This window comes from Ovis aries, chromosome 2 (genome assembly GCF_016772045.2).
Source record: "Ovis aries strain OAR_USU_Benz2616 breed Rambouillet chromosome 2, ARS-UI_Ramb_v3.0, whole genome shotgun sequence".
NCBI classification, from domain to species: Eukaryota; Metazoa; Chordata; class Mammalia; order Artiodactyla; family Bovidae; genus Ovis; species Ovis aries.
The window spans coordinates 190,426,762-190,452,075 of NC_056055.1; the positions used below are offsets into that span (position 1 = coordinate 190,426,762).

General features: G+C 38.9%; 1 protein-coding gene across 1 annotated transcript in view; it reads left to right on the forward strand.

Annotated features, from left to right (window-relative positions):
- CNTNAP5 (contactin associated protein family member 5) overlaps positions 1-25,314 on the forward strand; it is a 1,086,429-nt gene that overhangs the window by 900,282 nt on the left and 160,833 nt on the right. Inside the window, exon 18 of the mRNA XM_012140581.5 lies at positions 21,756-21,995. Coding sequence (XP_011995971.2) covers positions 21,756-21,995 — 240 coding nt within the window. The remainder of the gene's footprint in view (positions 1-21,755; positions 21,996-25,314) is intronic.

Below are 25,314 nucleotides of genomic sequence, written 5' to 3' on the forward strand. Positions count from 1 at the left end.
TGTGGGAGACAGAGAGACAGAAATAGAAAGAATTTCACCACATTAGTCCAAATAGGAAAAGAAAGGTTCACATTATTGCTATAATTTAGGAGGGATTCTTTGAAATTAGATTGAGCAGGGCATATATAGGTTTAAAGTACAAAACAGAGCTGTAAATGTTAGGTATATTGTATTAGTATCAAAGCTGGGACACTGCTCTTATCTGAAACTTGAAGTTCAGATGCTTAGAACAGTAATACCAATAAGTTCCAAAATTTGCCAGTATACTCAAATTTAAGTTTCTTTCCTTATGTATTTATTTTATCAGCTGACACTGTATAGCTTTACTGCTAGTAATGAAATGCCATCAGCTATCAATGGGTGTATCTTAATTGCTTTCTTGAAATCCGGGTCTGTGCAACTCTTAACTCTGAGGAAAGTTGTCACTAAGAACATACCAACTAAAAGAAAAGAAGTAACAGAATATGTAATCTGTCTTTCCAATAGTAATCATATTTCTTTCTTCATCTATCATGTTTTACATATTCACCAGAAGCTAAGACATAAATGATTAAGAACATTTTTATGAATGATGATGAAAAGCATTCACTTAATTAACCTATATAAGTGATATGATTTACTATTAAAATGTATATTTTTAATTTATGTTGATGTCTTAATTCTATTTAAACATAACATTTTATTGCTCTGAATAAGTTTGCTAGTCATCAAGATTTAATGTCTTTTTTGGTATAATCAATTCAAGTACTTTGCAATTTTCATAAATTATATTCCATGCCAAAGTTTAATTTATCTTCAGACTATATTGATGAATCTTTCTCGTTGAAAGGTGTGTATAAAGATGGAATTTTTCAATCCCTTCATGTAAGTTTCAAGTAGTTATGAAATTATCATATAGCTTGAAAATGTGACAAACTTTGTGCAAGTTGAAAGTGAAAAGAGGCAGCTGTGTTTCTTGCAGGTTTTAATCTCAAGACATTTCTGTTAAATTGACCACAAATACAGTGAATAAGAGCTTGTCTATGGGTCTGGAGGAGACACTTTGCTCGAGCTGCTGCCAAGGTCAGCTATAGCAAGAACACCTGCTTCTGTTATGTTTCTTTCTAATAAGTTCCATCTCAGATGTTACTCTGCTTTATCGAATTTGGCTTAATGTACTTGAAGAAGAAAAAATGCTGTTGGAGGTCATTTTAGTCTGTTGGTTTGAATTTTGCTGTTTAATGTTCAGTCTGCTTAGAAATGTTGGGTGGCAAAAAAAAAAAAAAAGAAATTGAAGTTCTGATATTTCCATTTTGTATGGTTCAGTGGTTAAAAAAAAAAAAAAAAGAACCTCTACTTAGCTAGAGCAGCCAAAATGATGAATTGCATTCTCTATCATTCAGAAATTTTGTCACTGGATTTTTATACTTGCTAGGCAGAAAAACTATGATTGCTGTGTGCTGCTTTTCTTTAATTTTTAAAATTGAAGTATAGTTGAATTACAATGTCATGTTAGTTTCAAGTGTATAGCAAAGTGACACCATTCTACACATCCATATGGGCATTCTTTTTCAGATTCTTTTCTGAATATAGGCTATTGCAAAATATTGAGTATAAGTCCCTGGTGCTATATAGTAGGTCCTTGTTTGTTATCAGTTGGTTAACTGGATAGATTGAATGTGACGGTACTTGAATATTCATTTGGATATGTCTGTCTAGACGCCTTTAACCGCTGAAGGATTTTTCAATCAAAACAGACTGTCGTTCAGCATGGTAATCACTGGTATTGCTGTTGTGTCCATGATAGCTTCCTAAGTACCAGATTGAATTTTATAGAATGGATGCACCTCTTAGCAATGCTCCTGTCATTGGAATGTGAAATACTGAAGTGCTGATACCCAAGTCAATGCATGCTGGATTCCCAGAATCAATATTGTGACTGCAGACTGGTCAGGAAGCAACAGTTAGAACTGGACATGGAACAACAGACTGGTTCCAAATAGGGAAAAGAGTACATCAAGGCTGTATATTGTCACCCTGCTTATTTAACTTATATGCAGAGTACATAATGAGAAACGCTGGGCTGGAAGAAGCACAAGCTGGAATCAAGATTGCTGGGAGGAATATCAATAACCTCAGATATGCAGATGACATCACCCTTATGGCAGAAATGAAGAGGAACTAAAAAGCCTCTTGATGAAAGTGAAAGTGGAGAGTGAAAAAGTTGTCTTAAAGCTCAACATTCAGAAAACGAAGACCATGGCATCTGGTCCCATCACTTCATGGGAAATAGATGGGGACACAGTGGAAACAGTGTCAGACTTTACTTTTTTGGGCTCCAAAATCACTGCAGATGCTGATTGCAGCCATGAAATTAAAAGACACTTACCCCTTGGAAGAAAAGTTATGACCAACCTAGATAGCATGTTGAAAAGCAGAGACGTTACTTTGCCAACAAAGGTCCTTCTAGTCAAGGCTATGGTTTTTCTAGTGGTCATGTAAGGATGTGAGAGTTGGACTGTGAAGAAAGCTGAGCACTGAAGAGTTGATGCTTTTGAAGTGTGCTTTTGAAGTTGGAGAAGATTCTTGAGAGTCCCTTGGACTGCAAGGAGATCCAACCAGTTCATTCTGAAAGAGACCTGCCCTGGGATTTCTTTAGACGGAATGATGCTGAAGCTGAAACTCCAGTACTTTGGACACCTCATGTGAAGAGTTGACTCATTGGAAAAGACTCTGATGCTGGGAGGGATTGGGGGCAGGAGAAGAAGGGGACGACAGAGGATGAGATGGCTGGATGGCATCACTGACTCAATGGACGTGAGTTTAAGTGAACTCCGGGAGTTGGTGGATGGACAGGGAGGCCTGGTGTGCTGCGATTCATGGAGTCTCAAAGAGCTGGACACGACTGAGTGACTTAACTGAACTGAACTGAGACTTTTATTTCCCTGGTAGTTAGGGACAGTTGCAACCATGTCATTTCAGTCATGGCATTTTTTTGAATAGAGTAGGAGAAATTTCATAACATGAGCTTCTGAGATGAATGCTGCAAGCTTGGGATTGTTTCAGCTTTAAAACCCTTGGCTGCATAATTCCCCTTGTTTACTATTCCTTACTCCTCTGTCCATGAGATTTTCCAGGTAATACTGGAGAATCCCATGGACAGAGGAGCCTGGTGGGCTACAGTCCATAGGATTGCAAAGAGTTGGAAACGACTGAGTGACTTAGCATGCATGCGCTAGCTTTTCAAGTTAATATGAGGATGAGGCAAGAGAAATCTAAGAAGTAGCACCTTTTACTAAAAGTGGAACCAAGAGATCTAGGTGTGAACTCCAGGTCAACTTCTATCAGATCTTGAGACACTAGTAGGAAAAGAACTAGCCTAAATGGACTCATTGTCTTTATTTGCAGAATGAAATTGATGAGTATGGTAATAGAACTCTTACAACTTGTGGATATGCTATCATCTCCATGTGTATGTTAGATATGACAATTATCCTTACCCTCATGCCTGTGTGTATGTAACAGCAAGGAAAATATCTCATTGTCCCCAAATCTGACATCTCATCTTTCCCAATATGTTGGAATTATGGACTAGACATTTTGTAGAGCTGTGAGACTGAGTCTTATTTTGTGTAACTTTATTTTCTTCTTATCTTTTTGGCCTTTCATGAACCTTTGTTTCTTTCTCTTTCTTTCTTTCTTTTCTTTCTTTTTCTTTTCTTTCTTTTTTTTTTTTTTTTTGGCTCAGCTACTTTATTTGTATCAAAATAAACTGAAGTAACTCCCACTTAGAACTCCTTGGGGAAAATATCACACTGACGTGATAAATCATAAAGTTGCAGAGTCTCGCCCTGCCCCTCTGTGCTGCGCCTGCTTCCACACCAGTTGGGAATTATTATTCCTATTTTCAGATGAAGCATGTCAAACTTGGCAAGGTCAGTGGTGACGGCAGGCAAAGCAGTGCTCATTTGCTCTGTGCCCTGACACACCATGGTGCCAGATTTTCTCTGTGGAATAGTTACTTACATTTACTCTTGAGAGTGCCCCCACAAGGATGGCTTTCCTGACACAGGCCAGAAGAGTTTTCTATCAGAAAAGATGTATGTCTGCATAAGAGGAGATATACATCCTTTTCACATAAGGAAGAACTAGAAAATCACCTTTAAGCATATTTGTTACTCAAAACCATTGTTGTGTGGAGGATATCAATGGTGAGAAGTCAAGATATCATTGTCTTTCTACATTCTATACTTTCTGATGATAAGGTCTGATTTATCAAAAGTTTTTTGCAAAGCTAAATATGTCAAGTATGCTTGAATCATTTTAGCAAAAAATATTAATACAGGATTACTAATATTTCTTGTAATAGTTCAGTAAGAGGAGGTGTCCTGATTCATTTAAGACGTTCATAGCAGACCTCAGTATACCAGCAGGCAAGTCCCATGAGTGCTTTGCTTCCTCAGTGCTTCTATGATGAAGAAAGAAACAAGAGCCACCTGCTTCCTCTTACACTTTTTTCTTCCCCAACACCATATATGCTCCACAAAATCATATTCTTAGAACTTGAACATACTTTTAAAAAACACTGGTTCTTTTTATTTACAGAGAAGTAAATGATTAAATGATTCTTCCAGTGACTTCCCTGGCAGTCCAATGGTTAAGACACTGCACTTCTAATGCATGGAGCAGGGGATCAGTCTCTGGTTGGTGAACTAAGATCCTGAATGCTGTGCAGCACAACCAAAAGGGAAAAAGAAACAAACAGAAAAGCAAAGGATTCCTTTCACTACATGATGTCTCATTTTGAAGTTGCTGATCATTATTAAACCCACCGGGAAGCCCATGTTAGTTTTTTCTGCTCCTAATATTCCAAAACCCTTTTGGAAATGTTTATCAACAATGTCTGAAACTTTAACTGAAGCTCATTTTGTCACATACTGGCCACACTGGATGGTTAATGGGCCATTGATGGAGAATGTAGACTTTTCTTGTTGCGTTTCACTGTTTAAATGTTTAATTCTGCCTTTGAGAAAACATATCTCAAAGCATACCATCTTTTTTTAAAAGAGAAGTACAACATGGCATCATTTTTCTCAGGCAGCCCAGGGAGAAAAGCCCTGAGATTTGGACCACAACAAAAACTCAGTGATGGAAGCAGTCATTCTGATTACCCTGGCACCTCCAGTCATCAAAATCTGTAGCTCAGTAAAGAATCAAAACATTAATACAGAACTGTTTATGTGGAGCCAGGGTGATAGTTATGAAAAGAAACTCAAGCCAGACCTTTCTGAGAAATAAAACAGTACTCTCTGGAAATTCAAGAACCTAAACTGAGGGAAATGAGAAGCTGCTTGTCTTTTCCAAAGCCAAGATGCTATTGAGCTTATGTAACTAAGACTTCATGGAAGTTTCAGTTTAGAAAAGAATGGAGCCAGACAGGCATGCTGATGCCGCAACGCTGCCTATAACTTGTTTCATATCTGGAAGGCACTGGCAACAAAGCTGATGACTAAGGAGAGGAGAGAAGAAAGCCCTGGAGGAGAGTGATGGAGCGGAAGAAGACATCATCAAATCCTCTGAACTTGATTTACACTCTGGTCTCATTGTAGTACCAAATTTCTTCTGATTCGGGGAGAAAAGAATTTGGCATCAGAGCCACTTGTGTTGGGGAAGGCAATTCTGAAGAAGAGGTGAAAAGTGCCATGTTTTAATTCAGCTTCCTGCTTCATCATCCATGTCTCAGGCTAAAGATTAAGGGTCATCTCAGGCCCCATCTGTGATGTGTAGAGAGGCTGAGGAACCTGAGGTAGGCAGTCTCTGTGATGTGCTGCCCAGGTACCCATTCAAGAAGGCTCTGCCACTGGAAGTGCTGTTGGAAGACAGTCTTTCTCTGTCTGTCCTTCAGGTACTGCACCTGCTGCCGAGATACACCCAGACAACAGTCAATTGACTCCAGAATACAAAGACCCAACCATTTTGGCCCAAGGAAGCAAATCTCTGATAGATTTTTCTTGCTCCACCACTCTCCATGGGGCTGTTCTAGATGGTCAGACCTGTCCCAGAGCTCACTTTTCTGCCCATTTATGCTTCTTTCCCCTCTGGATCAAAGATGTGTTTCCTAAAGGTTCCCCCTAAAAAACACCATGCCTCTTTAATTTTATCTCAAGCCTGTTTGCTGGAGAACCCTGGCAGTGGCAGAATGACATGGATTTATTGTGCAAAATATACACAGAGACACACATACGCACACTTTTTAAAATCAAAGTAATTGTCTTTGATTTAAGAAATTTATTTTTCATTCCTCCCAAGCATTAGCCATAAAATATTGCCTACTCTTCTCCCACTTTCTTCTTAAAAGCACTCTTTAAATTTAATGGGTTCGTTAGAGTCAAGTTTGTATTGTTGTGATTCATACTCTCTCTTATTTTTGGTGGCCTGGCATGTGGAATCTTAATTACTGGACCAGGAATTGAACCCACATCTCCTGCATTGGAAGCAGAGTCTTAACCATGGGACTACCAAGGAAGTCCCTGACTCATAGTCTTCCAATCATCTTTTCCCTCAAACAAGGATGGGTTTGAGTTTGAGCTTCCCCCAAACTACCCTCAATTTACCCAGCAGACTCCTCTTCATTGGTGATGCAAAAAACTAAAAAAGTTCTTTAAATATCTTATTATCATTATTTGTCCCAGGTATTATGTATTGTGAGGTTAAGATCTTTCTGAAACATTTCATACTTTCTAATGATGAACAGCACCATTTTAACTGATACTAGTTGTTATGTGCTAAAGTCTAATCTTCCAAAAGCTAAAATCATGAGTCTCAGGCAAATAATAAATGAACATGTATCAAAGATTTTATTTCACTCATTAATTAATGAGGAAGCCATTAAGATGTCATGACCAGTTCAGAGAATATCTAAAAAGCTAGGATATGGTGTGGGGAATTTAACAACAAAGAGAGGATTAAGTTGTGAGATTAGATATGAAGCTCTTGCTCACCATGCCATCTTTGGAGGTATCGTTACGCTGGAAAGAAATTACCTGCATCTCCACTGGACAAATGTCATCAATGATTTTTTTGTTTTATTTCCAAGTTTCAGCTTATTTTTGCTGATAAGAGAGAGTTGATGATGTGTCCCTAGTCACATAGCAGCCACCACTTCCACAAAGGAAGCTGGAATAAGAAAGAACCCCAAAGTGATTACTGCACAATTGCATCAAAATGTCACAGCAATGTTAGTATATTGGATTGTGAGAACTGTTTGTCATGAGTGCCCTTGCTCCTATTCTTTTAGTGAATTGTAGGCTTCTTTTGTATTTCAAGGTCTCCTGGGCTTAGCCATAAATTCACTCTGGGGTGGTTGGGACTAGTAGGGAAAATTCTTAAAGCTTATAATTACAGACTTAACTTTATTGACTTATTTCTTTGAATGGGCTTATGGTTCAGCTTTTGATGTAATCTCTGTTCTCAGCAGGGTCTCCCTGGAGAAAACTAATCAGAGTGATTTCCAGGGGCCCTAACATCCAGGAAACCCCGAAACTGCTGTCAGTCAGGTAATGACTTGGCCTGGCAGCCAGCCTGGAAGAAGTAAATAGCTTCTCTGGCTGACTCTAGAAAAGACTTGGGGCTCATAGCTATTGCAAGAAGTTGGTTTAAGGCTGTTTTTGATAGTGACTTTACTGGTGATACTTCATCTTTAAAAACTGTGGCAGAAGGAAGCACAGTGAGGGGTGAATTGGCTCTCCTTTTTATGAGATGGGAGATGATCCTTTTAGTCGAAATGGTTCATGTTGCAATTCCAGACTGATTAGGATTATGGTGGACTTTCCTGCCTTATCGTCTTCTTTTTAAAATCATTTGAAAGAACACTTTTTACTTTTTAAATTTAAATTTATTTTATAATAGAGTATTGTTGATTGACAATCTTGTGTTATTTTCAGGTGTACAGCAAAGTGATTCAGTTATACATATACATATGTCCACTCTTTTTAGATTTTTTCCCATGTAGATTATTACACTGTATTGAGTAGAGTTCCTTGTGCTACACACTAGGTCCTTGTTGGTTATCTATTTTACATATTGCCAGTATCGTTTAGTCAGTCACTCAGTTTTGTCCAACTCTTTGAGACCCTATGGACCACAGCCAGCCAGGCTCCCCTGTCCATGGAATTCTCCAGGGAAGAATACTGGAGTGGGTTGCCATGCCCTTCTCTGGTTTTACGTATAGTAGTGTGTATATGTTAATCCCAACCTCCTAATTTATCCCTCCCCTCTTCCCCCAATGGTAACCATAATTTTGTTTCCTTGTCTGTGTGTCTATTTTTGTTTTTTAAATACGCTCATTTCTGTCTTTTTTTTTTCAAACTCCACGTGTCAGTGATATCATATGGTATTTGTCCTTCTCTCTCTGACTTACCTCACTTGGTATGACAATCTCCAAGTCCATTCATGTTGCTGCAGATGCCTGCCCCATCAAATGATGTTCTCTCAGGGGTATCTCCAGAAGAGATGCAAAACTGTACCTCAGAGAATTCTTTGGGAAGACAGTTGGACCACTAAATCAACCACCTAGAACTGTGTTGGGAGTGATCCCTACTGCTCCACAATTCTGTGGGCAACTGAAACAGTAATAATTCAAGTGCTTGCTTGTTTCTTTCTCTTTACCCTGAATTATAAATAATAACCACATGGGGATTTCCACAGAATACCCATATACCACTCTACTGGGCAAAATCTTGGGCCTTGTCAAACTGCTAAAAAGAAAGCAAATGCTTATTTTCGACTTGTGGTCTTGGGGGAAAAGAAAAAAAAAAAGAAAACCTTTACAGAAAACCAAGATGAATATTACATATGCACTCCAATCCACACCCCAGCCACAAACATGCTGATTCTGGGAAAGATGTTTGCTAATGTCTAAATAACACATAGATTAATAAAGGATTTTTACAGATATACATAATTCTAGATATAGCAAAGTGGTTTGTTTTTGAAACTTGAAATAATTTTTAAATTACTCAAAAAAGATCATAAGAATTATGCAAATACACATAATAAATGAAAATTAATTTTAAATTAGTCAGTCAATACACAAATACATGTTTGCTATAAAATTATTCAATAATAATCCTAGTGCTATTCCTAGAGACAACTGATATTAGGCTGCTGTGATACTTTCCTGGCCTCATTTGAGGCAGTCACATACATTTAAGTACACTAAGGAAACACCATGCAGTATTATTATTTGTGTATTTACATAAGCAGGGCTTCCCTGGTGGCTCAAACAGTAAAGAATCTGCCTGCAATGCAGGAGATCTCGGTTACATTCCTGAGTTGGGAAGATCCACTGGCGAAGGGAATGACAACCTACTCTAGTATTCTTGCCTAGAGAATTCCATGGACAGAATAGCCTGGCAGGCTACAGTCATGGGGTTGTAAACAGTTAGACACGACTGAGTAACGAGTACTTTCACTGTTTTCACTTTTTTTTTCTTTTTTACATAAGCAGTATACTCATATGTGTTATACCACAGTGTGCTTGCTTGTTTGTTTTGTTTTGTTTTGTTTTCTTAATATGTGCCATGGGAAACATAGATGTCAGTATAAATCACATATGATTTTAAACGGCTATATTGTATTTTACTAATATTTTTAGTTTTTGTTTATGTTATTGTTTTGTTTGGTGCTATTTTTATGTCTTTATTTCATCTGGAATTTGTTTGAGGTAGTATTGTACCATTTATTTCATGGTTCTTTTTCTCCTTCGCTACTTAGAATTCATATATATATACATATATAAGGTATGAAATGTATATACATATAAGGTATGAAATCTCTCTATATACGGAATGTGTTTCTGAAATGGATAACCAACAAAAACGTATTGTATAGCACATTTAACTCTGCTCAATGTTATGTGCCAGTCTGGATGGACGGGGGGTTTGAGGGGATATGGACATGTATATGTATGGCTGAGTCCCTTCACAATTCACCCGAAAGTATCACAACATTGTTATTGCATATACCCCAATGCAAATGTTTTTGCTGTTTAAAAAATTAAAATAAAAAGATATTGAAAAAGAAAAATATGTTTCTGAATTTCCTGCTCTGTTTTATTTATGTAGTTTTCTTTCTAGGTCTTGTTTCAACATCATACTTATAGGGTATATTTTAATATTGAATAGAACATCCATCTCTGCTCCACCCCTCCCCAACCCACACAAGGATAGATGATAAGGAATCATCTTGAAAAGGTTCAACACTCTGTTAACTATTAATAATTATTTTCTTTATGGTTCTTAGAATTCGCTTTTCATGTTATATGAAAATAATTTTTCTTGGGTTATTCTCTGGGATTTTATTGCATTAAAGAGAATAACTATACATTCCTAAATTATATCAAAGCATGTTCCATCTATTCTAAATGAGTTAAGGTAAATTTTCTTTATTTTCCTTTTTACAGTGATTTACAGTCATAGATCTTAAGTTAATTTCTAGATGTTTGGTTGCTTTTTGTTGATGAATAAGATTCTTTTCTTGCTATCACATGGTCTAATTGGTTATTGTTGCTCTATAGGAACATTATTGATTTTGTATATTGATATTTATACCCATCCACATTCCTGTATATTTATTATGATTGGAATAGCTTGCCATTTTTATTTTGGGAGCTAGAACTAAGGATGGAGGTTCATAGCACTGTACAGGATGGGAAGATCAAAACCATCCCCAAGAAAAAAGAAATGAAACAAGGCAAATGGTTGTCTGAGGAGGCTTGATAAATAGCTGAGAAAAGAAGAGAAGTAAAAGCAAAGGAGAAAGGAAAATATACACCCAATTAAATGCAGAGTTCTAAAGAATAGCAAGGAAAGATAAGAGGCCTTTTTAAGAGAACAATGTAAAGAAATAGAGAAGAATAATAGATGAGAAAGACTAGATCTCTTCAAGAAAATTAGAAATACTAAGGGAAAATATCATGTAAAGATGGACATAATAAAGGATAGAAACAGTAAGAAGCTAACAGACATAGATTACACAGGGGAAGTGACAAATAGTTTCAAGGGATTAGATCTGATAGAGTGCCTGAAGAACTATGGATGGACGTTCATGACATTATACAAGAGACGGGGATCAAGACTGTCCCCCAAAAAAGAAATGCAACAAAGCAAAATGGCTATCTGAGGAAGCCTTACAAATAACTGTGAAAAGAAGAGACGTGAACAGCAAAGGAGAAATGGAAAGGTATACCCATTTAAATGCACAGTCCTAAAGAATAGCAAGGAGAGACAAGAAAGCCTTCCTCAGTGATCAGTGCAAAGAAATAGAGAAAAACAACAGAATGGGAAAGACTAGAGATCGCTTCAAGAAAATTAGAGATGCCAAGGGAACATTTCATGCAAAGATGGGCACAATAAATGACAGAAATGGTATGGACCTAACAGAAGCAGAATATATTAAGAAGAGATGGCAAGAATACACAGAAGAACAATACAAAAAAGATCTTCATGACCCAGATAATCATGGTGGTATGATCACTCACCTAGAGCCAGAAATCCTGGAATGCGAAGTCAGATGGACCTTAGGAAGCACCACTACGAACAAAGCTAGTGGAGGTGATGGAATTCCAGTTGAGCTATTTCAAATCCTGGAAGATGATGCTGTGAAAGTGCTGCATTCAATATGCCAGCAAATTTGGAAAATGCAACAGTGGCCGAAGGACTGAAAAAGGTCAGTTTTCATTTCAATCCCAAAGAAAGGCAATGCCAAAGAACACTCAAACTACTGCACAATTGCACTCATCTCACATACTAGTAAAGCAACAATCAAAATCCTCCAAGTCAGGCTTCAAAAGTACATGAACTGTGAGCTCCCAGATATTCAAGCTGGATTTCAAAAAGACAGAGGAACCAGGGATCAAACTGCCAACATTCACTGGATCATGGAAAAGCAAGAGAGTTCCAGGAAAAAGCATCTATTTCTGGTTTGTTGACTATGCCAAGACTTTGACTGTGTGGATCATGACAAACTGTGGAAAATTCTTCAAGAGATGGAAATAATAGACCACTTGACCTGCCTCCTGAGAACCTGTATGCAGGTCAGGAAGCAACAGTTAAAACTGGACATGGAACAACAGACTGGTTCCAAATAGGGAAAGGAGTACATCAAGGCTATGTATTGTCGCACTGCTTATTTAACTTATATGCAGAGTACATCATGAGAAATGCTGTGCTGGAAGAAGTGCAAGCTGGAATCAAGATTGCTGAGAGAAATATCAATAACCTCAGATATGCAGATGACACAACCCTTAGGCAGAAAGCTAAGAACTAAATACATGAGGAAAGTGAAAGAGGAGAGTGAAAAATTGGCTTAAAACTCAACATTCAGAAAACTAAAATCATGGCATCTGGTCCCATCAGTTCAGTTCAGTTCAGTTCATTCAATCAGTCATGTCCAAGTCTTGCGACTTCATGGATTGCAGCATGCCAGGCCTCCCTGTCCATCACAAACTCCCAGAACTTACACAAACTCATATCCATTGAGTTGGTGATGCCATCCAACCATCTCATCCTCTGTCCCCTTCTCCTCCTGCCTTCAATCTTTCCTAGCATCAGGGTCTTTTCAAATGAGTCAGCTCTTTCTGTCACTTTTTGAAAATAGATGAGGAAACAGTGGAAACAGTGGAAACAGTGAGAGACTTTATTTTGGGGGGCTCCAAAATCACTGCAGATGGTGATTGCAGCCTTGAAATTAAAAGACACTTAATCCTTGGAAGAAAATTTATGACCAACCCAGACAGCATATTAAAAAGCAGAGACATTTCTTTGCTAACAAAGGTCCATCTAGTGAAAGCTGTGGTGTTTCCAGTAGTCATGTATGGATGTAGAGTTGGACTATAAAGAAACCTGAGCACCAAAGAATAGGTATTTTTGAACTGTGGTGTTGTAGAAGATTCTTGAGAGTCACTTGGAATGCAAGGAGATCCAAACAGTCCATCACAAAGGAAATCAGCCCTGCATATTCACTAGTAGGACTGATGATGAAGCTGAAACTCCAATACTTTGGCCACGTAATGCAAAGAACTGACTCACTGGAAAAGCCCCTGATGCTGGGAAAGACTGAAGGTGGGAGGAAAAGGGGATGACAGAGGATGAGATGGTTGGATGGAATCACCGGCTCAATGGACATGAGTTTGAGCAAACTCTGGGAGTTGGTGATGAACAGGGAGGCCTGGTGTGCTGCAGTCCATGGGGTTGCAAAGAGTTGAACACAATTGAGCAACTGAACTGAGCTTAACAGGCACAGAAGAGATTAAGAAGAGGTAGCAAGAATGAAGAGCTACAAAATAAGATCTTAATGACTCGGATAACCATGATGATGTGATCATTCACCTAGAGGCAGATATCCTGGATTGTGAAATCAAGTGGGCCTTGAGAAGCATTACTATGAAGAAAGCTAATGTAGATTATAGAATTTCAGCTGAGCTATTTCAGATCCTAAAAGTTGTTGCTCTTAAATCACTTCACTCAATATGCCAGCAAATTTGGAAAGCTCAGCAGTGGCCACAGGACTGGAAAATATAGTTTTCATTCCAGTTCCAAAGAAGAGCAATGCCAAAGAATGTTCAAACTGCCTTGTGATTGCACTCATTTCACATGGTAGAAAGGTCCATACAATTGCACCCATATGACATGCTAGAAAGGTTATGCTCAAAGTCCTTCAAGGTAGTCTTCTACAGTTTGTGAACCAAGAACTCCCAGATGTTCAAGCTTTATTTACCAAAGGCAGAGGAACCAGAGATCAAATTGCCAGCATCCATTGAATGGTAGAAAACGTAAGAGAATTTCAGAGAAATACTAACTTCTGCTTCATTGTCTATTCTAAAACCTTTGACTGTGTGAATCACAGCAGAATGTGGAAAATTCTTAATGAGATGGGAATACCAGTATACAGTACCTGCCTCATGAGAAACCTATATGCAGGTCAAGAAGCAACAGTTAGAACTGCACATCGGAACAATGGACTGGTTCAAAATCAGGAAAGGGCTCAGTCAAGAAAAACTCTCCAGAAAGCAGGAATAGAAAAATCTAAGAAAATGAAAGACTATATATTGTCACCCTGCTTACTTACTTCTATGCACAGTACATCATGTTAAGTCCCTGGTTGTATGCATCACAAGTTAGAGTCATGATTGCCAGGAGAAATATCATATGTATCAGAAATATCAGATAACCTCACCTATGCAGATGATATTACTGTTATGGCAGAAAATGAAGAGGAACTAAAGAGCCTCTTGATGAAGGTGAAAGAGGAGAGTGAAAAAAAACTAGCCATAAGCTCAAATTCAAAAAATAAGATCATGGCATTCAGGTTCATCATTTCATGGCAATAGATGGGGAAGAAATACAAACAGGGACAGATTTTATTTTCTCAGGCTCCAAAATCACTGCGGACAAGTGACTGCAGCCATGAAATTAAATGTCACTTACTTACTCCTTGGAAGGAAAGCTATGACAAACCTGTGCTGTGTGCTTAGTCACTTCAGTCTTGTCTGACTTTTTGCTACCTATGGACTGTAGCCCACCAGGCTCCTCTGTCCATGGGATTCTCCAGGGAAGAATACTGGAGTGGGTTGCCATGCCCTTCTCCAGGGGATCTTCCCAACACAGGAATCACAAACCTAGACAATATGTTAAAAAGCAAAGATATCAGTTTGTCTACAAAGGTCCCATATAGTCAAAGCTATGATTTTTCTCGACTATAAAGCAAGATGGACCATAAAGAAGGCTTAGTGTCAAAGAACTGATGATTTTGAACTGTGATGTGGAGAAGACTCTTGAGAGTCATTTGGAGTGCAAGGAGATCCAACCAATCCATCCTAAAGGAAAGCAATCCTGAATATTCATTGGAAGGACTGATGCTGAAGCTGAAGCTCCAATTCTTTGGCCCCCTAATGCCAAGAGCCGACCCATGGGAAAAGACCCTGATGCAGGGAAAGATTGAAGGCAGTCGGAGAAAGGGATAACAGAGGACTAGATGGTTGGATTGAATTACCGATTCTACCGACATGCGTTTAAACACTCTGGGAGACAGTGAAGATCAGGGAAGCCTGGCGCACTTCAATCCATGAAGTCACAAGAGTCAGACATGACTGAGAAACTGAAAAAAAAAAATCCCCATTTTACTTTGTAGACATCCAGTTAGTGCCACCTGCATTATTTCATAGTGTGTATTTATTGATTCCTAAGCAAGCAATCTCTGTATCTAGGAAAAGGTAAACAGATACATGCCTTATCCTTAAGGAAATGACATTTTGCAGTTAAAACTTCCACTAGGATTTCCTTCTGGTACCTAAATTCTGCCAATTGAAGGGGCAGGAACAAAAGAAAAAAGTCACTGATGGTTAGCGCATTTGTTTTGTTTTGCTTTGTTTTGTTAAACAAGTACATGCTAAACTTGCTGCTACTGTAGAATCTGAAATCTGGGTAGTAATGCATCTGCACGTCACTCAATTCTTGACTTTAGGCAAAGTAATTTATATAGATAACAGCTGCTCCAAGTTCAAGGAGAGAGGAAGTGTGAGAGGGAGAGTATGACACTGCGTAGTTTTGCGAAACAGGACCCTGACCTGGCACATCCAATGTTGTTCCAGAGAAAAGGTCCTCAGCAAAGGAATTTTGTTTGAATGTGTGTGATCCAGACTGCAGGCACACATAAGAGAAACAGAGGCTCTTGTTCAGGGAGGGTACAAGGAAATGAGGTGTTTTTCTGGAAGCAACGAGCATTTGTTGAGCTGACACAGGGAATTTTCTAAGACAGATTAAGAATGATGATGGTAACCTTTTTAAGAGTTGATTCATACTCAGTCCAAGGAAACATCATCATAATGAAGACACTTAATATCAAGGGTCAACAGAAGAGATTCATATAAAATTGCTTCTATGTAGGTAGGTGAACTAATAGTTTAGGCTGTCCAGAAGATTGGTGTGGAAGAGAGAATAAATGTACATGCGTACATTACTTCGTGGGAGAATCCACAGAAGAGATGAGAAGAAGAAAGTAGAAGCAGTACTTAGTTGTAGTACTGACCCAGACTGTAACCAAAAGTGGGGTCTGGCTGCTCACTGCTTGAAAGTCAATACTGGAGAGGAAAGCTGGTAGAAAGTAAAGTTTTCTTTATTTTGGAGGTTGCCAACTTGGGGAGAGGGCAGACTCCTGTCCAAAGTGACAATCAGTGCTCAACTTTTAAAGGGGAGGTTCAGGGGTGTATAGGCAGAAGGAGGGGGCTACATGCAAAAACAGCAGTCAGTTCTAACAGTCTTTTGAAATTGGTCATGTAGTGGACTGATTAGCATCATCTGGATTCTTTTGGGTACAATTATCTTCAGTTCTGGGTGGATTTGTTCCCATTTCTTTGGGACCAGTTCTCCAAACTGTGATAACTTATGTAATGGCTGCAATCTGGTCATCATGTAGTAAACTTCCAGCTGGTGGAGGTTTCAGTATGTACAAGACAGCTCATAGGGGATGGCTCAGAATATTATCATATATGCTGAGAAGGAACTAAAGGTCCTTGACTTTGTTTAGTGGCTAAACTATTATTTTGTCCTGTTTGACTGCTTTCCTTTCTTTCTGCATCTTCTCACTTCTCTGATTAAATTTATTCTGTGACTAAGGTTTTTCTACAGACAAAGGCAGGCAGAGGACATGGGGCAGGGGAGGAAGGACCATATATCCTTGCTCCATTATCAAAATAGTCTAATCAAATAGCTCATTTTAGGATTTTTAGGGCTTTGAAGGTATCCAGGCATTGAAGGTCAAGAGATCCCAGTCTGACTCCTGGCTCTGGAATTGATTCTTGACTTTGGCCAAAGCAATTTCTTTGTCATTAAGTTTCTTCAACTCTGTAATGTGAATAATATGAAGAATTTCTTCTTTCCAAATGAATATTAAATGAGTTAGTTATACAGTTTCTAGCATATAGTATGTTTCAATTTTTTTTTTTTTTTTAGAATTGGAAGCGTTGTTCTGATTCTTAAACACATTGCTTAATCTAGATTAAGTGCAAGCCTCAGAAACATGATTCTCAGCTATTTTAAGAATAACTTCTTTTTATTACTATGTTTCTTGTGGTTCTTTTCCCAAGTTTATAGTAAACTCTAGGCAAGAAAAAGATAAATAAGATAAAAATTTATGAGACCAACAGCTGAAAATTCAAACACCTTCAAGGGCCAGAAAGGCAGTCTGAAAGAATGAAATTGTCCTGGTAGGGAATGGGGCCAAGTGGACAGTTCTTATCCTGTCATAAAGGAACTGATCCCAGGGCAGCTGAGCTTTGTCAAGCAGGAAGTAGCTTTTTTGTTAACAGGTCTTCAGATTTTTAAATGGAAGGCTTACTAGAATTTTTAAAATTATTCATATTTATTTACTCTGGGCCAAACCCAGTGCCAAAATAAGGGTATGGTCTTTTTTGTTTTTAAGTTGAAGTATAGTTGATTTACAAAGTTGTGTTAGTTTCAGGTGTACAGCAGTGATCAGTTATACAGATACATATTTTTTTCATATCCTTTTCTGTTATAGGTCATTACAAAATATTGAGTGTACTTTCCTGTGCTAAACAGCAGGACCTTGTTGGTTACCTATTATATATAGTAGTATGTATCTATCCATAGGGTCACAAAGAGTGGGACGTGACTGAAGTGACTGAGCACAGCACCCACAAGAAATTTAAACAAGTATTTACTGGGTCTCCTGTTATAGCAGGAGAGAGTGAGAACAAGTAATATGTTCCTTTGCTTGCTTTCTGAGTAGGGATCTAGCTGATTTCTTATATGGTGTGAAGGTAGGGACAGGTCCAGGAGTCAGGCCAGAGGGATGGTTTAGGTGGAATCAGTCCTGAATATTCACTGGAAGAACTGAGGCTGAAGTTGAAGCTCCAATACTTTGGCCTTGATGCCAAGAGCTAAATTGTAGGAAAAGCCCTTGATTCTGGAAAATACTGAGGGCAAGAGGAGAAGGCGGTGACAAAGGATGAGATGGTTGGATGGCATCATTGACTCAATGGACATGAGTTTGAGCAAACTCTGGGAGATAGTGAAGGACAGGGAAGCCTGGTGTGCTGCAGTCCATGGGGGTCACAAAAAATCAGACACAATGGAGTGACTGAACTAAATAGATGGTGTTGTGTGCAGGGGGCATGCACAGTACTCTGTTCTGATTTTTCAGAAGTGGGAGTTGGGTTCTTTTTTTTTTTTTTTTTTGTATCTTGTTGTCCATAAATTTGGAGTGGGAAATGGCAACCCATTTCATTATTCTTGCCTGGAGAATCCAATGGACAGAGAAGCTCGATGGGCTATAGTCCATGGGGTCACAAATAGTCAGACCCAACTGAGCGACTGAGCACACCCCCACATCCATAATTTGCCCCAATTGTGAACACACACAGTTATTTTCAGTCCCTTACAGTTTCTTTGTATTTTGTTGCTCAAGGAAACATTTCTCCAGGTGCAAGCACTGCAGCAAATCAATGATCATCCCAGGTCCCAGCTTTTCTCAGTTTAAGGAATTAAAGTGAGGGTGAGAAGAATTCAAGACTGTGGCTTTTAGTGTGGAGAGATGCTGATGGATCCAAAGATAATTAAGGGTGCAGATGAATAGGACAGGACTGAGGGAGAAGGACGTGTGTGAGAAAGGGGAGTGAAGATTGTGGCAGCACTTTCTGTATAGTATTCAAGTTTCAGGGAAGATTCACACCTCCACCAACACAACACAAAATAGGTGACCTTGTCAGAAAAGGGAGCGTGCTTACCACCTGATTGGGCATGACTGTGTGGGTGGGGAGCATCTTTCTTGAAGCACTCTATTCTTAGTCTACAATATTGCCTCTCCATAAGAAAAAGGAGCCTAACCTCTAGTTTTTCTCCCTCTTAAAGAATAAAAAGCAGCCAGGAGAAAATGGAAATTTAATTCATTGTGCAATTTGGTTCATATTCATTGTGTCATTGTGTTTTACCAGCATCTGCAATTGAAATGACCCCCTTATTTCGGGTCATTCTCACCATACTTTATATGTCTCAAACACCAAGGAGTGTATTTCTGCTAGAAACACCACCCTAGCCACTTCTTCACTTATAAACGTGTTGACTAAGTCACACACAAGCAAATGTGTAATAGATCTTGCATTCTCCACCTCTGCTTAGAAGAAAAATGCCACTAACAAGATATATGAAGAGTTATACAAATCCACCACAGGGAGTGACTACAAAATAAGGGGAAAAATAAAACAAAACATTTGCCTACATAAATTCTCCTCTCTTTATTCTACACCATCTCTAGGAAAGAAATAATGAACCTTTCTTCATGATCTGCTTGTGTTTATAATTGATTTATCTTGTGGTTAAAAGGAGATTTACTCACTAAAATTGAGACAGACAGGAGAAAGCAATTTGGGTTTGACCTTCTGGCCTGCTTGGGTATCACTTATCAGAACTGAAAACAGAGTGGAGTTCTATCACTCCTTCAGAATAAAACATTAAATTAATTCTTTAGAAACATTTTGTCCCGATCTTGCAGGAGCAGCCAGTGAATACTGTATATATATTTGTGGATCTGATAACCTGGTGTGATTCAGAGATGGCAGAATTCTCCCCACTTCCAACTCTTGCTTTTTGAAAATCCTTTTTATGTGTTTATTTTTATTTGTTTATATTGCTGTACCAGGTCTTAGTTGCAGCATGTGAAATCTAGTTCCCTGACCTGGGATTAGACCCTGTATCCCTGATTGGGAGCTGGGAGTCTTAGCCACTGAACCACTAGGGAAGTTCCTCAACCCTATTGCTAACTAACATTTTGTCCACCCTGCCATGCTTGCAGATATTTTATTCACATTATATATTCATTTATCTAACTTACAGCTTTGTTTCTTATTTATTATAATATTCCTGGTCAGAGATAACATATTTAGAATTCATATTTGTATCCACTTTGAGATGAATATATTTTTATCGAGTCACTTGCTGGACCAGGATTTAATAAAATTTTAGCATGAATGATTACAAATAAATGAGGCTCAGAAAGGAGAGATGATTTATACAATAAACAAATACCACCTTATTACTGCCATTGTTTTCCAACTTACCTTTTCTCCATTAGGACACTCTGTAGACCTTGGAGACTTTAATGTGTCCTCCATTTTTCCAAGCAACTGTAGGCTTTAGGCCAAAGCATTGAACTTGAAATAGAATTTGTGTTTTGTAAGGACAGGCTGACTCTGTATTCTCTCTGAACTCTCCCAGAATTCCCAACACCAAATCAATAACTACTGATGGAATTTGGCTTAATTCTTGGCTTATTCTCTCTCTGCACACATTTCTCTAATATCCTCTGGTTTAAGTTGGTAGAATTCTATGTTTCCAACAGTGACAAAACATTCTGTCACTTTGAATCTCCTCTGTTCCTGATTAATTTGCAACAAGCGTTGCAACTCTTTCTGAAGCCTTCAAGATGTACCCTCAGGAGAAAGTTGGGTTGCAATTCTTTTCTGCATTCCAGAAGAAGAAATTTATTTTCCAAATAATGATTTGGGGGTAATCACTGGGAGATATATATACATATACATGCATGCACACAGACACAGTCTACTAGTTCTAATCATTGTGAGGCTCAAGAGAAAAGAACAATGATTAAGGATGTAGCATATTCCATAATCTAAACTAAGCCTTGTAAATAAACACATGAAATAGACTGATTCTTATTTTAGAGATCAAGAAGCTGAGGCTTAAGGGATTCAGTCATTATGTGGTCATTATTGTCATTAGGTCTAATGGCTATTGGCATGGAGTTTGACGCCATGTCTGTCTGGTCCTAACATCCATCTCTTTATAGTACTTGACACAATGCTGCATAAGCTTTACAAAGTGAAAGTTGCCCAGTTGTGTCTGACTCTGTGACTCCATGGACTGTAGCCCACCAGGCTCTTCTATCAATGGAATGCTCCAAGCAAGAATACTGGAGTGGTAGCCATGCCCTCCTCCAGGGGATCTTCCTCCCACAGAGACCAAACCCAGGTCTCCTGCATTTCAGGCAGATTCTTTACCCTTTGAGCCACCAGGGAAGCCCAAGCTTTACAAAGCTTGTTGCCTTTTCTAACTCAGTGCAGCAAACAGCTTGCTTCCAACATTGTCGGAGGGACAGTCCCACTCTGAGCATTCACCTTCAGATAAATGTCTGCTATAGACAAAGATTGGGGCGTCTCTGTTAGCTCAGTTGGTAAAGAATCTTCCTGCAACGTGTGAGACCTGGGTTCAATCCCTGGATTGGGAAGATCTCCTGGAGAAGGGAAAGGCTTCCCACTCCAGTATTTTGGCTTGGAGAAGTCCATGGACTGTAGTCCATGGGGTCACAAAGAGCCAGACACAAGTGAGCAACTTTCACATCACTTTAGAGGAAGAATACATTTTATTTCATTTGCAAGGAGCCCAGTCATCTGAAGTTTCTATGTTAAACATGTCAAGTGGAGGATTCCACATGAACCATAGTTTATTTTTTTTTATTTATGTATTTATTTTTCGAGTGGGAGAGTACTTTTTCCAGCCTGGAAACACATGCCCTTTTCCCCAGGCTCTTTGAATTTCTAATTCTCACCGGAAACTTTAATAGAAAAGTCCAACACATCATGCCAACAGATTACTAATTAACTATTACCAGTTTGGGGATATTAAACCTCAAAAATGTGAGAACGGTACCTTATATTTTTTCTCCTTTTATTTTTCACTGCTCAGGGGGAACATCATCAAGACAGAAAGGCTTCCTAGGATGCATACGCTCCTTACACTTGAATGGGCAGAAACTGGACCTGGAGGAGAGGGCAAAAGTCACGTCTGGAGTTCGACCAGGATGCCCGGGCCATTGCAGCAGTTATGGCAGCATCTGCCACAATGGGGGCAAGTGTGTGGAGAAGCACAGTGGATACTTCTGCGACTGTACCAGTTCACCATATGAAGGACCCTTTTGCAAAAAAGGTACAATAGAAATCTATGTTTTCCCCACAGGTTGTGTTTTAGTGCCTACAGATTGTAGACATGTCACAGGAAACTCATGCCCTTAGAGAGTCCTCAAACATTCGTTTATTCTCCCTCAATGTCTCTCTCTGCAGACTCTCTGGATTGCTTCTCAACATAATTACATATACACATCCTTCATGTGTGTGGTGGAGAAGGAAATGGCCACCCACTCCATTATTCTTGCCTAGAGAATCCCGTGGACAGAAGAGCCTGGTGGGCTACAGTCCATGGGGTCGCAGAGAGTAAGACACGACTGAAGAGACTTAGCAGCAGCAGCAGCAGCAGCAGCATGTGTGTGGATACTGGCAGTACGGTTGAATAGGATAGATAAGTAACAGGAAAACACACTTGATGTGGCCTAGAGCCAGCTGAGCCCTGGGAGAGGTGGCCTGTCATTTCTGTTGTGCTAACTTTCCTAATTCCAAATTCTTCATCCACAAGTGTGATCAAATAATCATAGAATCTAGCCCTGGAAAATCTTTAGAGACCTTGAAGCCATCCTGAACCATTTTTACAATAGGGAGTGTATAGGTAAGTTAATAAAATCCATATCATGTATTTAAAAAAAATAAAATCTCTCAATTCTGCAGGTGACATGAGTGGGGTCTGAGGCTCTAAAAGCCTTGCCCAAAGATTCACATTTAGTTCCTAGGGGGCTGAGAATGGAGCACAGGCATCAAAACCCCTGCCCTAGTACCTTTCCACACTTTCCAAATCCTATAAATTAATTTCATTGGCAAAAGCTAATCATGTTGGATACACACACTTGAACAAGGAATGATGCTTATGGTGTAAATTCTCTAGGTAAATTAAAACTGACTACAAACTATAAAAATTCACGATTCAGTATCAATACCTAGTGTTTTTCAACTAGAAGGACAATGATTTGGTCTACTATCAATCTTTGCAGACTCTCCTAAATTTATTCTATTGATGGAAAATAAAGATTGTTGAACAAAGAATGTAAGCATTAGTTCAAGAACAGCATTTAAACTATTAAAATAAAATATTTTAATCACTGTGAAACACCATTTACATACAAACAATGATAGGAATTACAAATAATTCTCATCAGTTCATGAAAACACATCTTTCAAGCACCACTAACAAACAATATTTTATTTCATTCAACTTACTCCTAGAATTTAAAAATAATAGGGAAAAAAACCCTACTGAATGTTCTTTTTAAAAGACTATAATTTAAACTCTTCATTCATTGATGCTGGCCTCCTCCCCAGTTAGTTTGAATCATTTGCTTGTTGTTACTGGAAAGCATTGTGCTCCTTGGGAGAAAATTACCGGTACAAATTTTAGGGCCAGCAGAATGGCAGGCGTGCATGGAAGGCTGAGCTAAAGCAGGTCCTGTGTTGGTGGGCTGTTCATGTGAGCTCCTGGGTTTTAACATTGGTGGAAGTTTGTTGAATAATTTCCCCTGAAATTTGGAATGCCACCCTTAGACTGGCTCTACATGCTAGAAGAAGCAAATGCAGAATAAACATTATCAAGCCCAACTCACTAAAATCTGCTAGTATTATTTTACAAGATCTATAACCAAGTGTTAGTTTGGGAAAAAATAAAATATAAAGAAAAATGAGAGAACTCTATGCATTTCTCCAGAGACATTTTTCAAACATCTCATAGATCATCTCACTCTAAGTTTAGCCTAATTTCCCATTGGTTCCTTTCTCTGAAACAACTCCTATTCATTATCTTCTGTCCATGCCACTGCATCTTTTGACTGTATTTGTTGAAATATCTGCTGTGCTCTCTTCCCACGTTTTAGTGTGATCTATAAGAAAAATGGGCAAATATGTACTTAGCCTTTTCAGCTTGCTTCATATTTCACTGTTTGTGAACTTTCTCCCTATCTCATAAATCTAAGGAAACAATTCCCTTTATATTCTGCAGTTGCAAAGTATGTAAGATGAACCTTCTATCCACATCTTTGAGCCATGTCAGTTGACTCTGGGAAATGTGGCTTTGGAGTGAAATGGGAACACTTAGCTCCAAGATTGTCCTAGGCAAGGCTGTTCTCTACTGGAAGAGGCTTCTATGCTAACCTTTCATGTATATTTTAGGGGATGCAAATCTTGGAAATATCTAGGGTAGAATTAAGAACATTTGTCCATGACAAGTGACTGGCCTAGAACCACCATCTATTGACCCATTTTATGTTTCCGATCTGGATATAAACAAGTACTAATCACAAATTAGCTATGACTTATGGACTGCAGCTTTTATTCCATATGCCCAAGGTATGAAGGAAGAAGTAATAATACATTTAACATATGAGAACTCTGACAGTCATATTGGTTTAGTGACTTACACTTTTTGACCCTAATTTCATCCTATTACAAGAATGTGGTCAGTCAGTTCAGTCGCTCAGTCATGTCTGACTCTTTGTGACCCCATGAATTGCAGCATGCCAGGCCTCCCTGTCCATCACCAACTCCTGGAGTTCGCTCAGACTCACATCCATTGAGTCGGTGATGCCATCCAGCCATCTCATCCTCTGTCATCCCCTTCTCCTCCTGCCCACAATTGCTTCCAGCATGAGAGTCTTTTCCAATGAGTCAACTCTTCTCATGAGGTGGCCAAAATACTGGAGTTTCAGCTTTCCAAAAGACACCCAGGACTGATCTTCTTCAGAATGGACTGGTTGGATCTCCTTGCAGTATAAGGGACTCTCAAGAGTCTTCTCCAACACCACACTTCAAAAGCATCAATTCTTCGGTGCTCAGCTTTCTTCACAGTCCAACTCTCATATCCATACATGACCACTGGAAAAACCATAGCCTTGACTAGATAGACCTTTGTTTGCAAAGTAATCTCTGTGCTTTTGAATATGCTATCTAGGTTGGTCATAACTTTTCTTCCAAGGAGTAAGCGTCTTTTAATTTCATGGCTGCAGTCACCATCTGCAGTGATTTTGGAGCTCCCTGAAATAAAGTCTGACACTGTTTCCCCATCTATTTCCCATGAAGTGATGGGACCAGATGCCATGATCTTTGTTTTCCGAATGTTGAGCTTTAAGCCAACTTTTTCACTCCTCTTTCACTTTCATCAAGAGGCTTGTTAGTTCCTCTTCACTTTCTGCCATAAGGGTGTTGTCATCTGCGTATCTGAGGTTATTGATATTTCTCCCGGCAGTCTTGATTCCAGCTTGTGCTTCTTCCAGCCCAGCGTTTCTCATTATGTACTCTGCATATAAGTTAAATAAGCAGGGTGACAATATACAGCCTTGACGTACTCCTTTTCTTATTTGGAACCAGTCTAT